Source organism: Ostrinia nubilalis, chromosome 4 (genome assembly GCF_963855985.1).
Source record: "Ostrinia nubilalis chromosome 4, ilOstNubi1.1, whole genome shotgun sequence".
NCBI lineage: Eukaryota > Metazoa > Arthropoda > Insecta > Lepidoptera > Crambidae > Ostrinia > Ostrinia nubilalis.
In genome coordinates, this window is record NC_087091.1 from 16394530 (window position 1) to 16415235 (window position 20706).

Sequence of the window (20706 nt, forward strand, 5' to 3'; positions counted from 1 at the left end):
TAATTGGTAATATTCCTTAAAAAAAAGTCCAGCAAGCTAGTAACAAAAGCTCCATGACTCGTTAGAACTTCTGAGAAGTATTAGCGAACATTGCACCATTACATGTAAGCAGGCAAATCGCTTTAAAGCGTTTTGTGACGTTTCAAGCCTGATAGCGATCTCGCGTGGCTAGAAATATAGTATAAAGCGCTATGAAACATCGATCATTTGAATACTTAGTCATCGGAAATATAAACTATAAAGAGAGTAAGTACGTATTAAAAAAGAAATCTAAATGTGTGGTTTTTAAATAACGCGTTAATTTCAAAGAAATACTTATTATAATATTCAGATAAAAGTTTGTTGCGATGAAATTAATCTTACTAATTTCTGAAATAATCTGTATACTTAATCAGTTTTATGCTTATTTGAAAACCTAAGCCATTATTTATCATAAATAACAATCTCACGGGGCGCTGAGCTGGACATAGGTTAACTTGCTACTAACGTTAGTTCATTGGCATTTCTCGTTTCACGCAACCACCGCGAACGGGCCGATTAAATATGCATAAAGGATTTTCTTGCTTATCGCCAGCTTGTAGGGGCTGTAGGCCTATCGCCTAAGTAGGTTCCCCAGGTGATAAATCTTGTCCAGACATTCCAGGATCATAAGGTGAGAAACAATGTTCTAATCGTCTACGAAAATCTTGTCCGTACTACGAGACACGTAACAGCGCTACGGTGTTACGACACTGCTACGATTACTACTACGGTAAGAGCTACAATTTTATTACTATAGTAGGTACCTACTTATTTTATCTTTTTACTTTTTTTATTTTATATTTTTAATGGTATTTGTTGTGCAAACAAGCAAGTGTTCGAAAAAAGGGAGTAAAACTAGTCTTATTGTAGATCTCATACTGAAAGACAGTGTAAAGAACTGATGGCCACCCTAAGGCCAAGACGTCTGAAATTTATTCCACTCAAGTCGTTTACCCGTGCGGTAATGAACTTAGGAAATTGAAGGTTTCTGAACTTGGATTTATCGCGGCGCGCGTACGTCATTGCCGGGCGACTTCTACACTTTTACTTTTCGTGAGAATTATTAAGTTTTGTCCAGCTGGAAAGTTCTTTTGTTTCCCTTTTTTAACTAACAAGCTAATTATTTAACGCCTGGAAATCAACTGAAGAAAAAACTGAAAATGAAAGCTGCCTCTGCCAATAATGTCCTGCAATTTATATCAAAGTTTAACGTTATCTAAATCGTACTTAAAGTATCATAAAGTATACCTACTCAATTCGCACCAAACTCCATATAAAATAATGAAAGACACATCTACCTTGTTAAAATGTAAATGCAATTATGTATATTTTTAATTAAAACTACTACACACCACTACTACTAAATTGTAATTTGGAGTCTAGCCAAAACTGCTCCATTAGATAGCTGTTTAAGTTCGCAATTGCCTTCCCCTCAGCATTCAAAGGGGGAATAGTCTAACAGACTTAAGTACATAAGTGTACACGTATGCAGGTAATTGGTTCAAAAACAAAGTTAATCTTGATCGATTAAGGTCAAGGCGCCTCTGGAATGATTGCGAGTGCAAGTGCGCCGTGACGTCACCGCACTATAATCAATCAATGGCATTATGACGTGTCCCCGAGGCCGTAATAAAGGGATAAGTAGTAGGAACCTGCAATTCACCCTCCCCCTTAAATCTATGACCATAAGGGCGAAAACTCGGCAGTCTGAGAGTCATCGCGCATTGTGGCAGCGACGTAACCTCGACAGGCGGAAGCGGCCAAGAATAGAATAATTTCAAATCGCATGGAAATCAAATTTTCTACAACATAATACTATTTTCATACGTTGTTTACTTATAATATTATTCCACGAAATGTATTACATTTACAGTGACATAATGTAATAGGTAACCTACATACGATTGTAATCTATTCCGGTTATTATAGTTAGGCTGGGTTGCACCATCTTACTTTAACTTTGACAAACGTCAAAAATCTGTCAAACTCCATACAAAAATCGCCGGTTATCGTTATAGTTACGGTCAAAGTTAGGTGGTGCAACTCAGCCTTAGTAGTCAGCTGATGGCTTATGATCAATATAAGTTATTAAATGTCGAATTTATGAATTTCTGATGCAGTACTAAATGTAAATTATGGGTAAGTACATTAGGCCTTTCTGAAAAATCTATGTTTTAAATAAAATCACACCAAATCACGTTATTTACGGCTGTGCTTTTGAAAAATTCATGTTTTTTTACCAAAATGTGTTTTATTACAATAAATTATAATATGTACGAGTACCTATACAAAAAGATAAACCATTCACTCACATCGTAGCAATGATTTCCTATCTTTCATTACGCTATCGGTTTACGAAATTAGTTCTATCGAATAGTAGCGGTCACTCTCATAGCTATAGTTACCTCTTACTACAACAATAACATTCAACAAGGAATTAAAACTTATGGAATTTCTAATATTTCACAACAAAAGTAAAATGTACAGACAATATTTCACTTACCAGACCAGCTGGTTGAGACATTCCTCGTACTTATTTCTCTCTTCTCGATTATATCTTTTCTTACCAACATTGCACTACACACATTTCACACACAAATATCACAATTAAGCCACAAAGCACCATTAATTGTTATCGTTCTACAAGCTTAAAATGGACAAAACCGTAACACACAACATATCGACATATTTCTAGAGCATTTCTATCAATACTGACGGTTGTGTCAAGGAAACTTTCCTTTATTTTCTTAACTACCTTCTTTTATCCTCGTGATTTGACTGGCAACATAAATCAATTGACAGCTGAAAATAAGAATATACGATTCTAAATTCAAATTTTGTTTTCTAAGAGAAAAACCTGACGTTACGTCAGTTTTTTTTATATTTAAAATTGGCACACTAACACAATGGACGAACTTATGCGCGAATTTTCCTTACAAAATGAAATGGGTCCCGTTTCATAAATGGTTCTCGACATAATATAAGTTATGAATATTGGTAAGTATTTTTACTGGCAAGACCATTTTTCTTTTCCAGCGGTATAATTTCGTGGTAAACAAACGGCGGTGGCGAGGGTGGCACGTGTTGGTCAGTCGTCGTCCCGCGGCCGGCCGCCCCACGCGAGCGATGCCCGTCCGTTAGCCACTCGCCGCCGCCATGACCGATGACATACCAGGTGACAAGCGACCACCATTATTTTATAATCTGTTTAAAAAAAATGTGATAGAACACTGGCCAGTTTCAAAAACATACGCATTATAATGGATTTTTATTTTTAAATTATAGTGAAAGATTAACATATCATAATCGTGATAGTTGGGTAAATGCCGCCACCAAAAGTGTTCTGTCAGAATGTAGAGTTTGAGAAAAAAGACTCATTTTGTTTTAATCTTAAGAATTGTGTCCATTCGCTGTTTGTAATGCCCTAGTTTACGGTGGTCATTAAGGTTATGCGAAATTCTATAAAGTACGCCCGAACCATTTACAATGTCGTTCTAGTGAATGTCTTGCATGCTAAATACGTAGTTTATTTGTAAACGCGAATTGAAACGTGGTGCAAAGTATGTGTTTGCAGGGTGTTAGCATATTTTCATCTAGTGCTTTTGTTGTACAGATTGACGTTTTACTTTACTTTTTTTTACAGTGTTATTTCATCTTTTTTATTCTTCTATCATTAGTAGTAGTATTATCATTGATTACTGTCATAAAAAATACATTTCAAATGGATGTTTTATCGCACCACAATGTAACATTCTGAATCAACTTAGAAATTTAATTTAATCAGCTGAACGAAAGTCCGACGAAGGAAATAACACTGCTGGTGAGTAAGAGCAACATTTTGACACTAATTTATAACTATTTTTTACAACTACCCCAACTTTTTTATTCTTTGAACTGCATCTTTTGTACAGTGCGTACAATTTATTTCATGCAACTACTTACTGTATTTCAGAAATATTTATGAAACATGTTCACACAACCTTGCCTTAATTTACAATTGCCTTAATAAATGGAACGGACATGTTTATTTTAAATAGCATTGTCAATTTAGATCCATTTCAAAAATAAACTTACGTACAAAAATAAGACTCAGATGCCGTCACCTGAACACGCTTTGCTTATCGATTCCTAACGACTTTGGGTCAGAAATTGAGGTCGAGTTTTATAGTATAATCAAGATTAGCCCTTTATTTTCATGGAGCCCATGAAAATTCGTATTTTATCACGCTCATATAATAGGATATCATTACCTTTATTGTGCCTAATAAAATTACGGAGAGTACAAATAGTTTTTAATTATTGATTAAATTTTATTTTCGAAATATCACTTGCATTTAGTTACTAGTGAAAACTACTTCGGTACTGACTTGTAGTGATATGGCTGATATACAGCTTACTGAAGTACAATCTGTGCAATGGTGCTGCTGAGCCAAACGCCCTGTATATTATGCTGCACTTTTTCCGAACACGGTGCAATTAGCATATAATAATAAAATCCCCGTATCACGCTAGCACCACCCTCGCATGCCAACCCGCGACCGGCATAATCAACTGCCCTGTACTCTGGCGATACAGAAATATGTACTTAGTAAAAATATTAGAGCCGTTAGGTATGGAAATATAAGTCAAACGACTTTTGCTAACTTCTGTCGAAAAAATTGGTCAAAAACCCTAAAAACCATATATTTCTTCGGGAAAAAAACCATTATAATAAAATTATATACTACTGCTCTAAAGTCATCAATTTCCAATAGGAATTTACACCAAGGATTTTCGTCAATTATTAAAGAAAACAAAAAGAAAAATCTTTATCCATTTTTTGATTTTGAAAAAACTAAGAAAATAATTAAAGAGATATTATTTTATGTATATCTTATCTTATGTTATGTTTATGTTACCGTATTCTATATTAACACTCTTCAAGTTGTTATTTCTTCATGTTATTTCTATAAGATTAATGGGAACCTAAATCAGTTTCATTGAATTACCGACTCTACCAAACATTGTGTATCTTGTGCTAACAAGATCATGATTTATGTCAGCGTTTGAACATAAGCTGCTATTACGACTTCTTAGTCCATTTGTAATGGAATTAGGGACAGGACTAATATTACTTGAGTAGTCATTAGTCGCCTGATTACCCACTCGTAAGCGCTCTAGTAGAAAATCCGTAGTGTAAACGTAGTGTATGTTGCCAATCTATGTACGAATACTTGCATTAGACTTTTGTTACGCAACTTAAAAAGGGTTTAATTTCTAAAAGTTGTCATATTTAATGCTAAGATAAAACGTGAATGTCGAAAACCTCATTTATTCATCATTATTTTTAGCCATAGGACGTCCACTGCTGAACATAGGCCTCCTCCAATGAAATCATAATGACTATTATGATTATTCAATCAAGTATAAAACCAAATTCCTTTCATAGACAAAGGTAATGCTTATCATGGTTGTGTAGAGCACTTAAAATTATTAGTTATATAGGTATGTAAGACTGACCTTAACATCTGAAATGCTATTTCAGTACGTGACGGACAACCCTTTATACCATACCAGCGACATTTAAAAATAGCCCGAACTTTGGTTAAATTCCATCCATCACGTTAATCTAAATTGCTAAATACTAACTCGACAAATCTCACAGTCCATCAACTTAAACAGAACGAACTATTACCACGAATACCACATTAATATTATAGGTATTTGCTAGAATGATGTAATACCACTTTAGTGCTATTATATTCTTTAGCCAGAATTCCAAGTATTTCTATACACAATTACTGGCTACAAGTGTTATTCGTGAAAAAGGTGCTATTAATTTCGGACATGATACCGATCTCCGACAGCTTGAGGTAGCCGAAACAGCCTTCGGACAAGGTCACCGGAAGTCACGTGACCTAAGGGCTGCTTTACATTTTCCTGCACCTTTAGTTCAGCTACGCGTCGGTGTAATTTAGTCATCTCAAGTGACGTCAGATGGAAATTTTCACCACCACTAATGGAGCGTAATAAAAGTTGGGGTAGAGAATGACGCATGGCATTTACATTTCTATGAAATGGCCTGTCAGATAAGTACTTATTGCCTACTTATTAATTTACGACACAGTTTGTCCTTACATGACATGATAACATCTAAATGAATGCTATAAAATAGTACAGTGCAAAAAATGGTCTATTCCACTTTGATCACCTGACTTTAATGACCCAGGTGATCAAAGTCCACTTCCAGCGACAATTTAGTGTCCATTGATCACCCACGGATATGGTGCTCTGGGTGATCAAAGTGGACTCCAGTTAAATTATTATTTTACTGTCCTTTGATCACCTACATACAAATCACACCTCCTCTTAAACTTAATGTACGGACAAACATTAACGCTTTAAAATATTTCATGCTGTAAAAAAATTGTCTATATAAGAAAGTCATCAAAGCCAGGTGATCAAAGTGGAATAGACCCAAAAAATACGCAAATGTTAGATAGCAAAAATAGAAAAATTAACTTACCAAGATTGTTGTGAATATCAGTAGCAGCGTGATTATTTTCAAATCAATATATTGCTAAAGTATCAAGCATTGAATGTAAAAATCATGAAATGTAATGAAAATTATTAATTAATTAGCCAAAAACGTCAGATAGCCGCCTTTGATTCTAGAGGACTCAGTTACAACAGTACTACCTAATCCTGAAAAAAGAAAACGTTAGGCATCTTTTTTACGTTTTGTGTAAATAAAAATATGTGTGTTTTATTACAGTTATAAAAACTGTAGTGCGGACAAAAATTGGTTTCATTTTCGGCCCATAAAGAGTGTGGCCAATTTTCTGGTTTCGATTTAAATTGTGAATGAGCTGAAAATTATTCAACTGAAATAACTTTTCCAATCAAAATAACATAAAAACAAGTTTTCATATAAATTGAAAACAGTTGGTTTTTAATCGCGAGGCTTACAGCTTAAAGTTTCACCTGTATTTCTACAGTGCAGCGTGGTTAGAGTTTATAGTACCCAGTAACCTTACTTATCATATTTAAAAAAAAAATTACGTTCAACGAACGAACGATCCATCCTCAATGTTTGAATATTCAAGTTGGTGAAATGCTCGTTCATAATCTAACTAAAAGGAAATGGAAACCGATACCATAAAGGGTATCGGTCATAAAAATAAGTATGAGCCCCACACTGTATACAAATGTGAAGTGCCTACAAAATTTTAACGAGCCCTAAATTCGAAGTTCAAGGTAAAAAGTCTTTTAAAGATATTTTTACTTAATTAAAGCAGACTTTTACCTGCTTCTTTCGTGTATTTACAATTACCTAATGTGAAAACTTAAAAAAACATCATTGCACTGATACTGAATTTTTTAATAACGTTAACAACTCAAGGTAAGCTTATACATATACTCGTTACGAGTGGGTTCACCACAATAGTCCAGTGACGACGAGATTCGGAATCCACGTTTCTCGGATCTTGATTCGGCCGGACTGAAACCGACACCATAGGGCTACCGTCACTTCTTTTTTAACGTTTTTCTATCTTTCTAACTGCTGTTACGAACTTCGCAGAAACGGGTGCGGTGTTCACATTCGGCAAGTCGCACTTCGCCGACAACGAGCCGAGCCACTTCTTCATCAAGAACGATCCTATCGTCGCCATCTCCTGCGGCGATGAGCACAGTGCAGTTATTTGTCGTAAGTATTCATAGTGCTGTCATTCATAATCATAATAATCATTGTTGGATTTCGTATTTTTGCGGTTTGTAAAAATAAAATTATTGTAGGGTAAGCTTGCAAATATTTTAAATCCCATCATCTCCCATCCCTTTCCAACATGTGCACTTTGCTGTTGCCGTCTTCGTCTGTCACCGCGATCTACGAATGTGCAACGCATACGGTGGACATCGCCCCTTCCTAATTTGCGCCTACGCTGAGACAGACGTGTCTTTATTAATTTGTGCGTGACCTATATTTTATATCGATTTTGTGCAAGACAGCTCTAAAGAACAATAATTGCCAAGTGTTCGGCTCGGAACCATCGTGTGTGGCTTGTGAAACCTGAAGAGTGCCCGACGGAGATATTATTGGTAAGTGCGCATGTTTCCTTTCCAAATTTCCTGTCGCCATTTTTCTTCAGTCTCTTCGTCCCAGTTATTATTTGCAAGCTTACAACTGCGTTCTTTAGGCATCTGTTTAAGCATCCGCAGAAATACAGTCCACTAATATATCGAAAACCTAGCCTAATAGGTCATGAACCAAAATTTATAAATTTAACCGCCATCTTTTTTCAAACCAAAAGAGATGTAGGATTTAGGCTACTACAATCATAATCATAATATCTTTATTGCTTCATGTGGTACATTTTTTGTAAGTAATATAACTAATTGTCGTAAGTAGGTACCTAAGTAATCGTAGTAACCACTTCTTCATGAGTAGTCACTTCGTCTTCTTCCAAACAAAAAAAATAAAGCACGGTTAGGATGCTGTGAGCTTACATATTAACTTTCCATTAAACAAGACGAGTCAGTTCTAACTAATCTGCCGTAAATGAAGTGCTCGCTACAAATAACAGGTGTGCATTAATTACAGAGTATTTTTCTTATCCATTCCAAGTTATAAGAAATTCCAAATCAAAAACAATCAAATTAAGTATTGCTCTTTCCTCTGATCATCTATGAGAGAAATAACAAGAACAACAATTTCTAGATTTGGCCAAAAGCCAGAGATCCCATGAACCCGGAAAAGTTAATTAATCACCGGCGTCGGTGAGTACTTCACAAGTGGAATTCATTTACTGTAATTTTCCGAGTTTCCCGACCAGTTTTATGCTCTGAATTCAGCATAGTCCATTAAAACCACCAGCCTAGACTTCAGTTAAAACCTTGGCACCTATGATTGCCGCAAAATGGTCATAAACATGTACAATTATACCGCTAGCACTACAATTCTGTGAATATAAAAATCGACCTTCGGTAACATACCTACCCACATAAATTATTTCTTTGGGTTATTTATTGGCAGAAGATTATGAAAAAATCTGCAATAAAAAATGGGTGCCCTCTCAGACGCATAACATTTTTCATCATAATTTAGTTTGGTATAACAGTATTTGCATAAAGTTTTTTCGAATAAACTTTGATATGCATAGTTTTCTAAATGCATAATGGTTTCATAGGCATAATAATAACTTTCTCTAATTTTCAATACCATAATTTAAATAATCATAAATGTAAAAAACATAATTTTTATATTCCTAAAGATTGTTTTTAATAAAATACGATAAACATAATGTAATTATTTATAACATTTAAAGTCATAAATATTGTCTATAAGAGCAACCAACATTGAACATTATCTGTTATGTTGGTGAGAAATAAACATTACTTTACTTTATTTTAAACTTCCAGACATCCAAACTTTCGCATTTATAATATTAGTAGGATACAATTATGTAATGTAGAAACAAACAAGACAAAAAAATGTATACTTCAGCAACGCGAATTTTTTTATACTTCAGCATATTTAGGACACCCGGCAGCGTGTCCTGCCATGATCAAAGAAAAAAGAACTCGCAATTTAGCAGCTACATTAATTTGACTGTTTCACAACTCTAAATCTATTTAACTTACATTACATGAAATTTATCACATTTATCAAAGCTTCTTAGCTTGTCTATGTCCCAAAAATTATAAAATGAAAAAAGTAGTTGTCTATAAACGAGGTCACAAAATTCGGAAAAAACATAGCGAAATCTATTTATTTACCAAATTTCAAAAATTCCGCCTAGCTTTAGCGCCTAGTTTGAAATGTGATTGAACGATGACAACTAACAACAGTTGTCAGTTAGGTAAAATTTTATTTTAGTTGGAAAAAGACAAAAAGTGGTAAATGGGTTAACGTGCGGGGGCTGCAAAATCATGTTGTGACGTCACGCGCGAATATTGGAAATTTTTGAAAATTTTAAAATGTCCGTAAACTTCTCGAGGCTCTATCTTCGGTAATACTGGATGGATTGAGGTGAAATAAAAACTAGTGTAATGTGTGTGATCTAAACTTTAATTTAAGTCATAATTTAACTTAATATTACAACTTATGCGTGTTGTCCATTATGTATTTGTGATGTTGCGAACAATCCTCCTTCCACCTTTATACTCTTTCGGCCTATAGATTTGTAAAAACTAAATTCTCTGTGTCATTGTCATTTATTTTGTTCTTAATTTTTGACCTGTCTCTTAGAAAACTTACGGCCGAATACTGAAACGCCATTTAAATATTTGACGGCTTCTCAAATAGTTAAGCAGCTCCTAAACTTACATTTCGCATACTCAAAACAATATCTGAGCAGTTCTCAATTTTTAAGCACCTCTCAAATTAAGTTGCACTCAAACGCCACTTAAATGAATTTTCGCATACTGAAACGCCATTCAACGCTAAGCATTACTCAAACAACTGTCAAATCGTCTTAAGCAGCTGTTAAATTTGAGAGTGCTTGCGCGGTATCTTAAATCCTATTGTTATACCTAAAACGACCTAAATAGTGGTAAATAATGTGTGTCATCGTTATCATTTCTTTCGAGCCTCGAGGAAATACCTAGATCTAATCGCAGGAACGCAATAAGGCTGAACGCTATTGAAAAATATTATTATAATGACATGCAATTCCGAGCGAGGTTCCGCGTCTCTAAAGAAACGGTGTTGTTTCTGGATTCATAATTTGGAAGCTCTTTGAAACCCCTCACCAAATGCCATACAACCAGTGGACCAAATACTTATTATAACCCTACTGTTCTACGCAACGGGAAGTTATGAACGTGTACTAGGTGATATCTTCCACATCTAACAGCCAACTGTGCATCGTATAGTGCACGAAGTAACAACCAAAATAGCTGCTATGAAATCGCTTTACATAAACATGCCTATTTCTGAGGATTAAGGGGACATCGCATAGCAGCATTTCCAAGAGTTGTTGATTTGTCAATTTGATGCTCTGTCAGTCAACAATGATAAATGTCAATTGTGGTTACGTTTCGGTCCACGATCGCCACTTAATAGATTTCAACAATAAAAAGTATCATATTTAAAATTATTTTTTTAATTAAATAAAAATGCAAGCATTATTATTTTTATATGATAAAACGAGATTTATATATAATAGAAACTAAAAATAAACTGTTCTATGTTAAGTTGATTGATTATATTTCCATAAAAGACAATACATAACCAAACGATGCTGCGTGTAATGGATAAAAGACGTAAAGTTATCATTTGTGTAAATGAAAACATACTTTTTTTGGTAAATGTTGCCATTATGTAAACATTGAGAGCTGCTTAGCTGATCACGGCTTCAAATCCGTTGAGTAGCGTTTGAGAATACCATTTAAAATTGAAGGATACTTAAATTTAGGAGCCCGTCAGCTGAGTGACAGATTTGAGTAGTGTTTCAGTATTCGGCCGTTAAGCTCGTGAAAATACATTCTGATTGATCTCGAATCCCTCTTATCTTTTATAACGCACATATTATACAGTCCACATTTCTTTTACAACATTAAGCTTGCCTGGTCTAGAATTATGTAGATCCCGACTGGCCGTGGTCTCTTCCACGTGGTACTAGTCTGCCCTATACTAGAGTGTAATTTAAAAGCCGGAGGCGCGGAGGGAGTGCGGTCCTCGCTCGCTGTAACATATATGTATCCGGCAGCCGTGCGAGCTGGAGCGGCTGAGGCTGGTCGCCGAAGGCGACCAGCAAGCCGAAGCTGCGGAAGCGAGCATGGCATGCCGGGTATATGTTACGCCAGAGCGGAAGGACCGCACTTCCCGCAGCGCCGGAGATAAGGCAATCCTAATGCTTGCTTGCATGCTTGCTTGCTTGCTTGCATGCTTGCTTGCTGCTTGCTTGCTGCTTGCTTGCTGCTTGCTTGCATGCTTGCGTGCTTGCTGCTTGATTGCATGCTTGCTGCTTGCTTGCATGCTTGCTTGCTGCTTGCTTGCAGGCTTGCTTGTTTGCATCCTTGCTTGCATGCATGCTTACATGCTTCCTTGCAGCTTGCTTGCATGCTTGCTGTTTGATTGCATGCTTGCTTGTCTATTTATATTTGTTACTTATATTTTATATGTATAACATTTTTATATTTCATATTTGTTGAAATTATGGTATTTTGTATATTATGAAAGGTAATATTTATGGTTATTAAAAAACAAGAATACAAAAAAAAAATATACTAAAATATTATTATAATAAAAGTGGTTATGGCAAAAAAAATATGCCTTATGATTTAATCTGTATGAACGTTATGCGAAATGATGAGTATGCCAAAAAACTTTATGCACTCTTAAATTATGACAATATTTTTTATGCAACCAAATATGGACCCATAAAAAATATCGTCTCAGTCTCGTGCAGTATCTCTCAAAATCACTTTTTTTCATGTTTGATTGAAATTGTATTCTTTCTGAGAAAAGTGTCCTTCGAAATGATAACCGAAGCAGAAACTAGTCATGAAACAATCATCGGCAATTTACTTCCTCATTAGCAGAAAAGTTCTTTCTACAGTCTGAGAACCTGTAAAACCTGTTCGTTGTTGCAGAGAATGGGAGGGTGTTCGTATTCGGCGGGAACGCGTGGGGGCAGCTGGGGCTCGGCCACAAGGACGAGGTGACGCGGCCCAGCTGCGTCAAGTGGCTCAAGCCGCACCGCGTCATGTTCGTGGCCTGTGGCCGCGCGCACACGGTCTTCGTCACAGGTTTGACAGTTATTTGATGGCTCTATGATCTGAAGGTTGCATTTTCTCGATACGCGTGGGGGCAGCTAGGGCTCGGCCACAAGGACGAGGTGACGCGGCCCAGCTGCGTCAAGTGGCTCAAGCCGCACCGCGTCATGTTCGTGGCCTGTGGCCGCGCGCACACCGTGTTCGTCACAGGTTTGATGAGACTGTCTCCATTCAGAGGTTCTGGATTGAATTCCCAGATTGAACACACTCCATTCAAAAGTAGTATGATTCGTAATTCAGAGCTGTCGGTCTCATAGAGCCATGTCAAAGACTATAAGAGTTCATAAAGTCTGATATCAAAGCTCCAATCTCAGTTCTGACAACCCACCCGATGAAAGATATTTTTCATCAGCATGACCTCATGTGGATTAGCTGCTATCTCTTGAGATAAACGTCGCAAAAACCAACAGCTTACACTCTTGCCTTCGATTTGATTTGGTTCCACTTCTTCTGTTTTAGACAACAGTGCAGTGTACTCCGTGGGCTGCAACGACGAGGGCCAGCTGGGCACCGGCGACATGGAGCACCACTCCGTGCCTCAGTGCGTGGAGCTGGACGCCGAATCTGCCCGCGTGCGCCAGGTTTCTGCCGGCAGCAACCACTCTGCTATCCTCACGGGTCAGTGCCAATGGACAACACGCATAAGTTGTAATATTAAGTTAAATTATGACTTAATTTAAAGTTTAGATCACACACATTACACTAGTTTTTATTTCACCTCAATCCATCCAGTATTACCGAAGATAGAGCCTCGAGAAGTTTACGGACTTTTTAAAATTTTCAAAAATTTCCAATATTCGCGCGTGACGTCACAACATGATTTTGCAGCCCCCGCACGTTAACCCATTTACCACTTTTTGTCTTTTTCCAACTAAAATGAAATTTTACCTAACTGACAACTGTTGTTAGTTGTCATCGTTCAATCACATTTCAAACTAGGCGCTATAAAAGTAACCATTATTATGCCACCTATTGCCAATTTTGTGCACTATGAAGCCATTTTTACATTTATGCACTTAAATATAAATTTTCTGGAAAAATAACCAAGTTTGTGTCTCTGTGCTCAATAACGAGTAAATAGTCCAGTTATTTGTTAATTTTACTTGGAAAGTTTTCCGGAATTTTTGAAAATTGGTGAAAAAATAAATTTCGCTATGTTCTTTCCGAATTTTGTGACCTCGTTTACAGCCGCGCGCGCGCCCGCCTTATTGAAAAAAATCCGCCTTAAAAAAGGTTTTTGACAACTACTTTTTTCATTTTATAATTTTTGGGACATAGACAAGCTAAGAACCTTTGATAAATGTGATAAATTTCATGTAATGTAAGTTAAATAGATTTAGAGTTGTGAAACAGTCAAATTAATGTACCTGCTAAATTGCGAGTTCTTTTTTCTTTGATCATGGCAGGACACGCTGCCGGGTGTCCTAAATATGCTGAAGTATAAAAAAAATTGCGTTGCTGAAGTATACATTTTTTTTTGCCTTGTTTGTTTCTACATTACATAATTGTATCCTACTATTATTATAAATGCGAAAGTTTGGATGTCTAGAAGTTTAAAATAAAGTAAAGTAATGTTTATTTCTCACCAACATAACAGATAATATTATGATAACAAACAATCAGGAAAAACAAAAAGTAAGAATGTTGGTGGGTTGATACCTGAACTAGGAAGATTCCTGTGTCTCAGGTTTGTTACTCTTTCACGCAAAAAGTACTCAACGGATTTTGTTGAAACTGTACAATATTATTGTTTGTAACCCAGATTAACATATAGGCTATAATTTATGCCGATCTGTGACACTAAATTTCACGCGGGTGAAGCCGCAGGCAAAAGCTAGTCGTGAAATAAATAGGAAAGTTTAAGGTTCTGAAACGTGGTCGCTTACTATGGGCCTCATAAGAAGGCTCAAGGTCACCCACACCCAAAGGGTAATGGAGCGGGCTATGCTCGGGGTTTCCCTGCGTGATCGAATCAGAAATGAGGAGATCCGCAGGAGAACCAAAGTGACCGACATAGCACGTAGAATTGCTAAAATCAAATGGCAGTGGGCGGGGGGACACATAGCTCGTAGAGACGATGGCCATTGGGACAGAAAATTTCTTGAGTGGCGACCACGGGCTGGAAGACGTAGCGTGGGCAGGCCTCCTACTAGGTGGACCGACGATCTGGTAAAGGTCGCGGGAAGAACCTGAATGCGGGCAGCGCAGGACTGTTCATTATGAAAAACCTATGGAAAACCCAAAGGCCTCTCGCCTTTGTCCAGCAGTGAACGTCATTTGGAACGACGAAATAGGCAAGAATGTAACTATCAAAAATCTTCTCTAAGGCAACATTTTTCCAATTTCGCAACGAGCGCGGCAATCACACTTAACTAACAGACTAACAGAGAGCATAGCGAAATCTATTTTAATCACCAATTTTCAAAACTCACGGAACACTTTCCAGGTAACCACGTTAATTTGTACCAAACGACTGGACTATAATTAAATTGATATAAAAATTTGGGTACATCTTCTCAAAAACAAAAGAACTGGTGCTAAAAGGGTTAAGTGACGTTTTGACATTTGTAGAGGGCCTTGTAGAAGGGGAGGCTATGGTGCTGAATGTGGATTAACTCGAGTGTCATAGTAACTTATTAGACTGCTAAGCTTGATGATAAAAATAAAAATATTTTATTCAATGTACATAGTCTGGTCATAAGTTCTGTCATATGATAATAACTTTTGAATTTTAAATGATGGTTTCAAAAACATTTTTTACTGAATAAGAATTAAAAAGAAAAAAATGTGCGACAGTTCGAATTTTATTTTATGTGTAGTGGACGCATAAAGAAGTCCGAACTGTAGATGTCACGTTGCATTGCTACGCGCCAAAGCAGATTTTCGTTGTGCTGAAAAAAAAATAGTTTATCTTTTCATTAAATGATAGGTATAGGTGTACCAGAATCTCATGGCAAACAAAAATATTGGAAAAGTGTGTCTTTCATATGGCAAATGTCTATGGCTTTATTATCACCTGTCAACGTAAATCAAGTGAACTGTCAGTCGCTGCAGAAATTTTGTAATCTCTTCATGCCTATTTGTTATTTTTGTGAAAAAGTCGAAAAAGCTCAAGGAAGTCATATTGTTTTCAATGTGTATTGTAAAATAAGGCATAATTCAAAGTCAATCTTTGATTTTAAAGCGCGTCGTTGAGTTGACAGTAAGTTGGAGTGAAATTGGATACATTTAGTTTATTACCTAACTGCGTTAGAAAGAGGGTTTTTTTAAATATTATTCTTACAATAGCTGCTTTATCGGGGGTTTCAGGTGTACCTCACAAATTGGTGCAGAGGAATGGTGAAAATGTTAGGACCATGTAAATAAAATTGAAAAAGATTTCATCAAGTAAGATGTAAAATAGAATAATTGAAATGGTGGAAGAGCAATTTATAATAAATAACTCTTTATCTTGATCATCTATGAATAGAAAAGTGGAATCCTTGGAATCGTTTTCTAGAACTAGAAAATACTTATAAGTATGATACATAATAAAATTAGTTACATAAAGTAATATACGATTTACTTATTTTTCAAGACATTTTCCTATTATATTACTGACGGGATTGCTACCATGTACCTTAGTTTTGAGTTTCCAATATTTCGGCACTGTTGCAAGCGCCATGGTCACGGAGTAACTGAAGAAATTAAAACCAGACATCGTTCAGATGTGCGTTCAAATGACCTGAGATTTAAAAAATCCCACGTTTTGTTTAAACAGTAAGCGAAAAAAAAGTGACTTGAAAATGGAATACAAAATGATAAGGTAGTAGATAAGTAAATGATAAGTCTTTATCAATGAAGAATCAGAAGTTCAATTTCATGTGACCTCCATCTAGGCTAGTTTCCATCGTCACTCAAAATTCATACTTAGAGGTAATCAACCAGGTACAAAGTATTTCCTTGTATGTTAGTCTGCCACTCTTTAGTAAGTCCCGAAATCCCCGCTTCGGCTCTCCTACTAACCATTCTAACCATTGTACACAGATAATATCTTACATGCAGCTTTTCATGTTACTACGTCACATTTTCTAAATCCGCGCGGAAAATCGCTCCTAGCGGAAGAGCGCACTTTGAGCTTGAATATTTCAGTCATTTTTAAAGATATCAAAAAAGTAAAAATACAGTATTCATTCTAATTTTTTGTAGTTTTTTTTGGCATCTTCAACAAAAATTGTGCGCCATGTCCATTGTTGCTTTTGTGGCTGGGCAATGGGCCCTCTGAATTCGAGATCTTGCGTGGAATGTGTAATCATTTCCAGTTTTAAACTCCCAGTCCGATTAAGCCATGTCAAACGTCTATCTATCGCGCGACTCATCACTGACACCGGGGAAGTTGGAGAATTCCGCTGTGTGCGGCAACTATGAAGGACATCTGAGTATTAGCAACTTGAAATGTGTTATTTACGAGAATGTTTATGGAAAGTCTTTCTCTCACTTGCAGAATGTCAAGTAGAGTCATCACAACAGCATCCCTCACAGATGTAATTTATTGTACAGATTCGGGTCGCGTATTCGTATGCGGCTCTAACACGGAGGGGCAGCTGGGGCTGGGCGAGGACACGCGCTCGTGCGTGCGCTTCACCGAGCTCAACTTCGTCGAGAAGATCGCCTTCGTCGAGTGCGGCTACTACCACACCGTCTTTATTACCAGTGCGTAATGCATACATTTGGCTTAAAAATTATATTAGAATTCTTTGGAAGCTTAAGAATGGGTGATTGTATCTAGCAAGTGCATGTAAGCACAATATACAGACCTATGCCTTAATAGCCTTTCATACATAATAACGCACTAATCGATCTCTACTAGCTAAGGTAAGTAGGTAACTATTACTGATGAAGCATGATTTTTTAACTTCAATGTTAGTCCCGGAACAAAGGGCATAATATCATCCGACTAGCGCCTAATGCCTACATTTATAGATTAGTACTTTTAAAGAAATTGCAGTTTATTCTCAAACCTACTTGTGAGATTGGCCAACATAAAGTCTAGGCACCCTACGGTGGACGTGACGTGAGATTCGGATATAAAAACGCCTTTATCTGAACTCTAGTCCTAAATAATTTATTTCAGTACCTAACTTTACCTGTTTAGCAAAAAGTATAGTGCTATAGATAAAGACACATTTTTTACGATGCTAGTTACAAATCACCCGTCTGAAAATCTTACCAAAAAGTCTAAAGTTCAAACAATGTACATTTATCACGACATCGAAACTTGCTACACAATATTTGGCAGTACTTTGGAAATATAACCGACACATTTTTATAGCTCAAGGAGCGGTGTTCGTCACGGGTGACAACGAGAATGGAAAACTCGGCATAAAGAATCCTGCGACCACCGTGTACGTGCCTGAGGTGCTGCCCATAGATATTCCTATAAAAAGTGCCTGTTGTGGAGCCTCTCATACCTTCCTGTTGTCTATGGACGAGAGTAAAATTCTGGCCTTTGGGTCCAATGAGAAGGGACAGCTGGGAATGCCACGAGAGGTGGAGAATGTCACGGAGCCAGCTGAGATTGACATGGAACAGATGTTCGACGGATATCAGCTCAAGCTTGTCGCTTGCGGCGCTATGCACACCGCCTTTGTTACAGGTAAATTACAATTTAATTAATCGAATCAAATCTACATTTTTAACCTAAAACAATTCACTTTAAAATCAATAAAAATAAAAAAAGTAATAATAATAATAATTTTGCCTAATTTTATCCAAGTTAGTACCAACAAATCTAAGTAGCGTGCGGTAGTATACCAAAATCAATACGATTAACTAACTGTACCATTACCTACTTAATTAACGCCTACATGAGAGTTACGAGTACATACATCCATACATCATTGTTAATCTAATGACACTGCTCTACACTTTACTTAATTTGAAATAATAATAATATATTAACATGCTGTTCCTTCCTAAATTACCATATCGCTTACCGACCGATTTCCGTATAAAATCGTGTCCACTCAGTAAAATCTATTTTCGTTGACCTTGCACGCAATCGATTCCATAACACATATCCTCCACTTTTATTTCCAATGGGCTTTGGTACGCGTCCGACAATAAATTAGTCCGCCGGCTGTGTGAGCAGTGTCGAGTCGCCACTTGTTGTCGGCGGCCGTACCTCGCACACGTGAACTGCCTGTTTCAGACAACGGGCTGCTCTACACCTGCGGCGAGTCGCGCCACAATAAACTCTGTTTGGAGGAAATCGACGACGCCGACAACGCTAATGAGGCTGTCCCCAATCAATACTCGCCGAAGCGGGTCACCGCTATGAATGGCTTCGTCGTCGACAACGTAGCCTGCGGCGGCTGCCACACGCTGCTCACCGCCACCAAGGGCTCCAACGCAGACTTCACCAACAACGACTTCAGCATCGTCACCGAGGAGAAACTGCAAACGTCCATCACGGAACTGCCACCCCTACAGAAAGTGCCCGCGATGAGCAAACACGAGGAGCCGTTCACGATCGAGGACGTCACGAACTCGAATATAGACGAGCATGTAACTGCAGACAACGTGAATGGAAACGCGAGCGAGGAGATCGGATCGATCGACTCACTGGAGGCGAACGTCAGCGGCTCCCACATAGTAAATATAAACGACCTTGAGAACGAAAACGTAACCCCGCACGACATCCCCGACGTAAACAAAGATGATATTGCCCCGTCTTCCCCGACATTAAAAGCCACCGTGAAGGACGCGATGCATAACATACAGGCGATGGTTGGAAAAACTGAAGAAAAAATACAAGAAACCGTTCAAGTTATCAAAGATGAGGTGACAGGAAAAGTGGAAGTTGTGGAAAACATAATAAAAACAACTACTACAATAGAACCCATAGTGCACCACGATGAAATTAAATCACTAGGAGTGCCAGAAAAAATTGCAGAAATTGCTAATTCGCCGCCTCCAAAGTCTCCTTTGCTTCAAGATTTATTACATGTTCCTGATCTGTCGCAGATGAGTCCGGTTCTGAGTAAACATAGCGATGATGGGCAAAAAAGTGAAGGTGGGCAGTCAGAAAACGAAACGATCCCCTGCGGGTCGGATAAGTCTAGCCCGCAGGCCGGCAAGACCAAGACGCAGGCTGTGATGCCCATCGTGAGGAGCGAGGACGCCATAGACGCTCACGACGGGCTGAACGAAGAAACCGACGTCGTGGTTGGCAAAGAAAAGGGTAGATTTGCTCGAATGTTTCAATCAATAAAGGACAAAGAAAATTCCTGCATCGGCAAAGGAAAGGTTATCGAGGATCACGTTGTTGGTACGTATATTTTTCTCGTCGCTGTTAGTTACTTTTGTTTTTATTACAAATACAGAGCATGAAAAACAATGTTGTTTTCAGAAAATGTACACAAGGGCATAGATGGAGCTGAAGATACTGTCCACAAAATAGAAGAGACGATAGAGACAGAAGTGAGGAATCAAACCAACTCTCGAACTTGCACCATATTATAAGTAATTAATTATTCGTCTTCTTGTTCGTTTAGCTTAAAAATAAAGTTTATATTATTGCTATTCTTGTTTATTATCTTACTTTTAGAAGGAATAGACCTGACGAAGGAATCATCGTAAGTATACGTACCTATTCGACTATAAAATGTTGCCAATGCCAGCATATTTTACGAGAACTTTAGGCAAGTAACGCCATGAATGAAGGCATAAATTACAGTAAACATTGATCGATACGAGACTCATGCCAATGAACTGAAATAGGCTGTATGTAAGCCGATATTATTACAATCACAACCGATCATACTCGTAGTCGTATTTTGTGATTAATTAATTAAACAAGTTCTTAGTTATCAATTTATTTTACAGTAAAAGTATCCTTAAGTATTTATGTTAATTTTGCGATTAAATACAAAGTCATTCAAATGA

General features: G+C 37.3%; 1 protein-coding gene across 1 annotated transcript; it reads left to right on the forward strand.

Moving 5' to 3' along the window:
- The first annotated feature begins 3080 nt into the window (after positions 1-3080).
- On the forward strand, positions 3081-20341 carry LOC135071269 (uncharacterized). The gene is made up of 8 exons (XM_063965061.1): positions 3081-3196; positions 7583-7708; positions 12598-12753; positions 13240-13398; positions 17320-17472; positions 18092-18415; positions 18971-20089; positions 20171-20341. Exons 1-8 carry the CDS (start codon positions 3178-3180, stop codon positions 20281-20283), a joined length of 2169 nt encoding a protein of 722 aa, XP_063821131.1. The 5' UTR covers positions 3081-3177; the 3' UTR covers positions 20284-20341.
- Positions 20342-20706: the final 365 nt, after the last annotated feature.

Excerpts from the sequence above, each read along its gene's own strand:
- LOC135071269 (XM_063965061.1), top strand. Across the intron at positions 7,709-12,597 it reads GCACAGTGCAGTTATTTGTC|AGAATGGGAGGGTGTTCGTA; the intron begins GTAAGTATTCAT and ends TCGTTGTTGCAG. Across the intron at positions 18,416-18,970 it reads GCACACCGCCTTTGTTACAG|ACAACGGGCTGCTCTACACC; the intron begins GTAAATTACAAT and ends TGCCTGTTTCAG.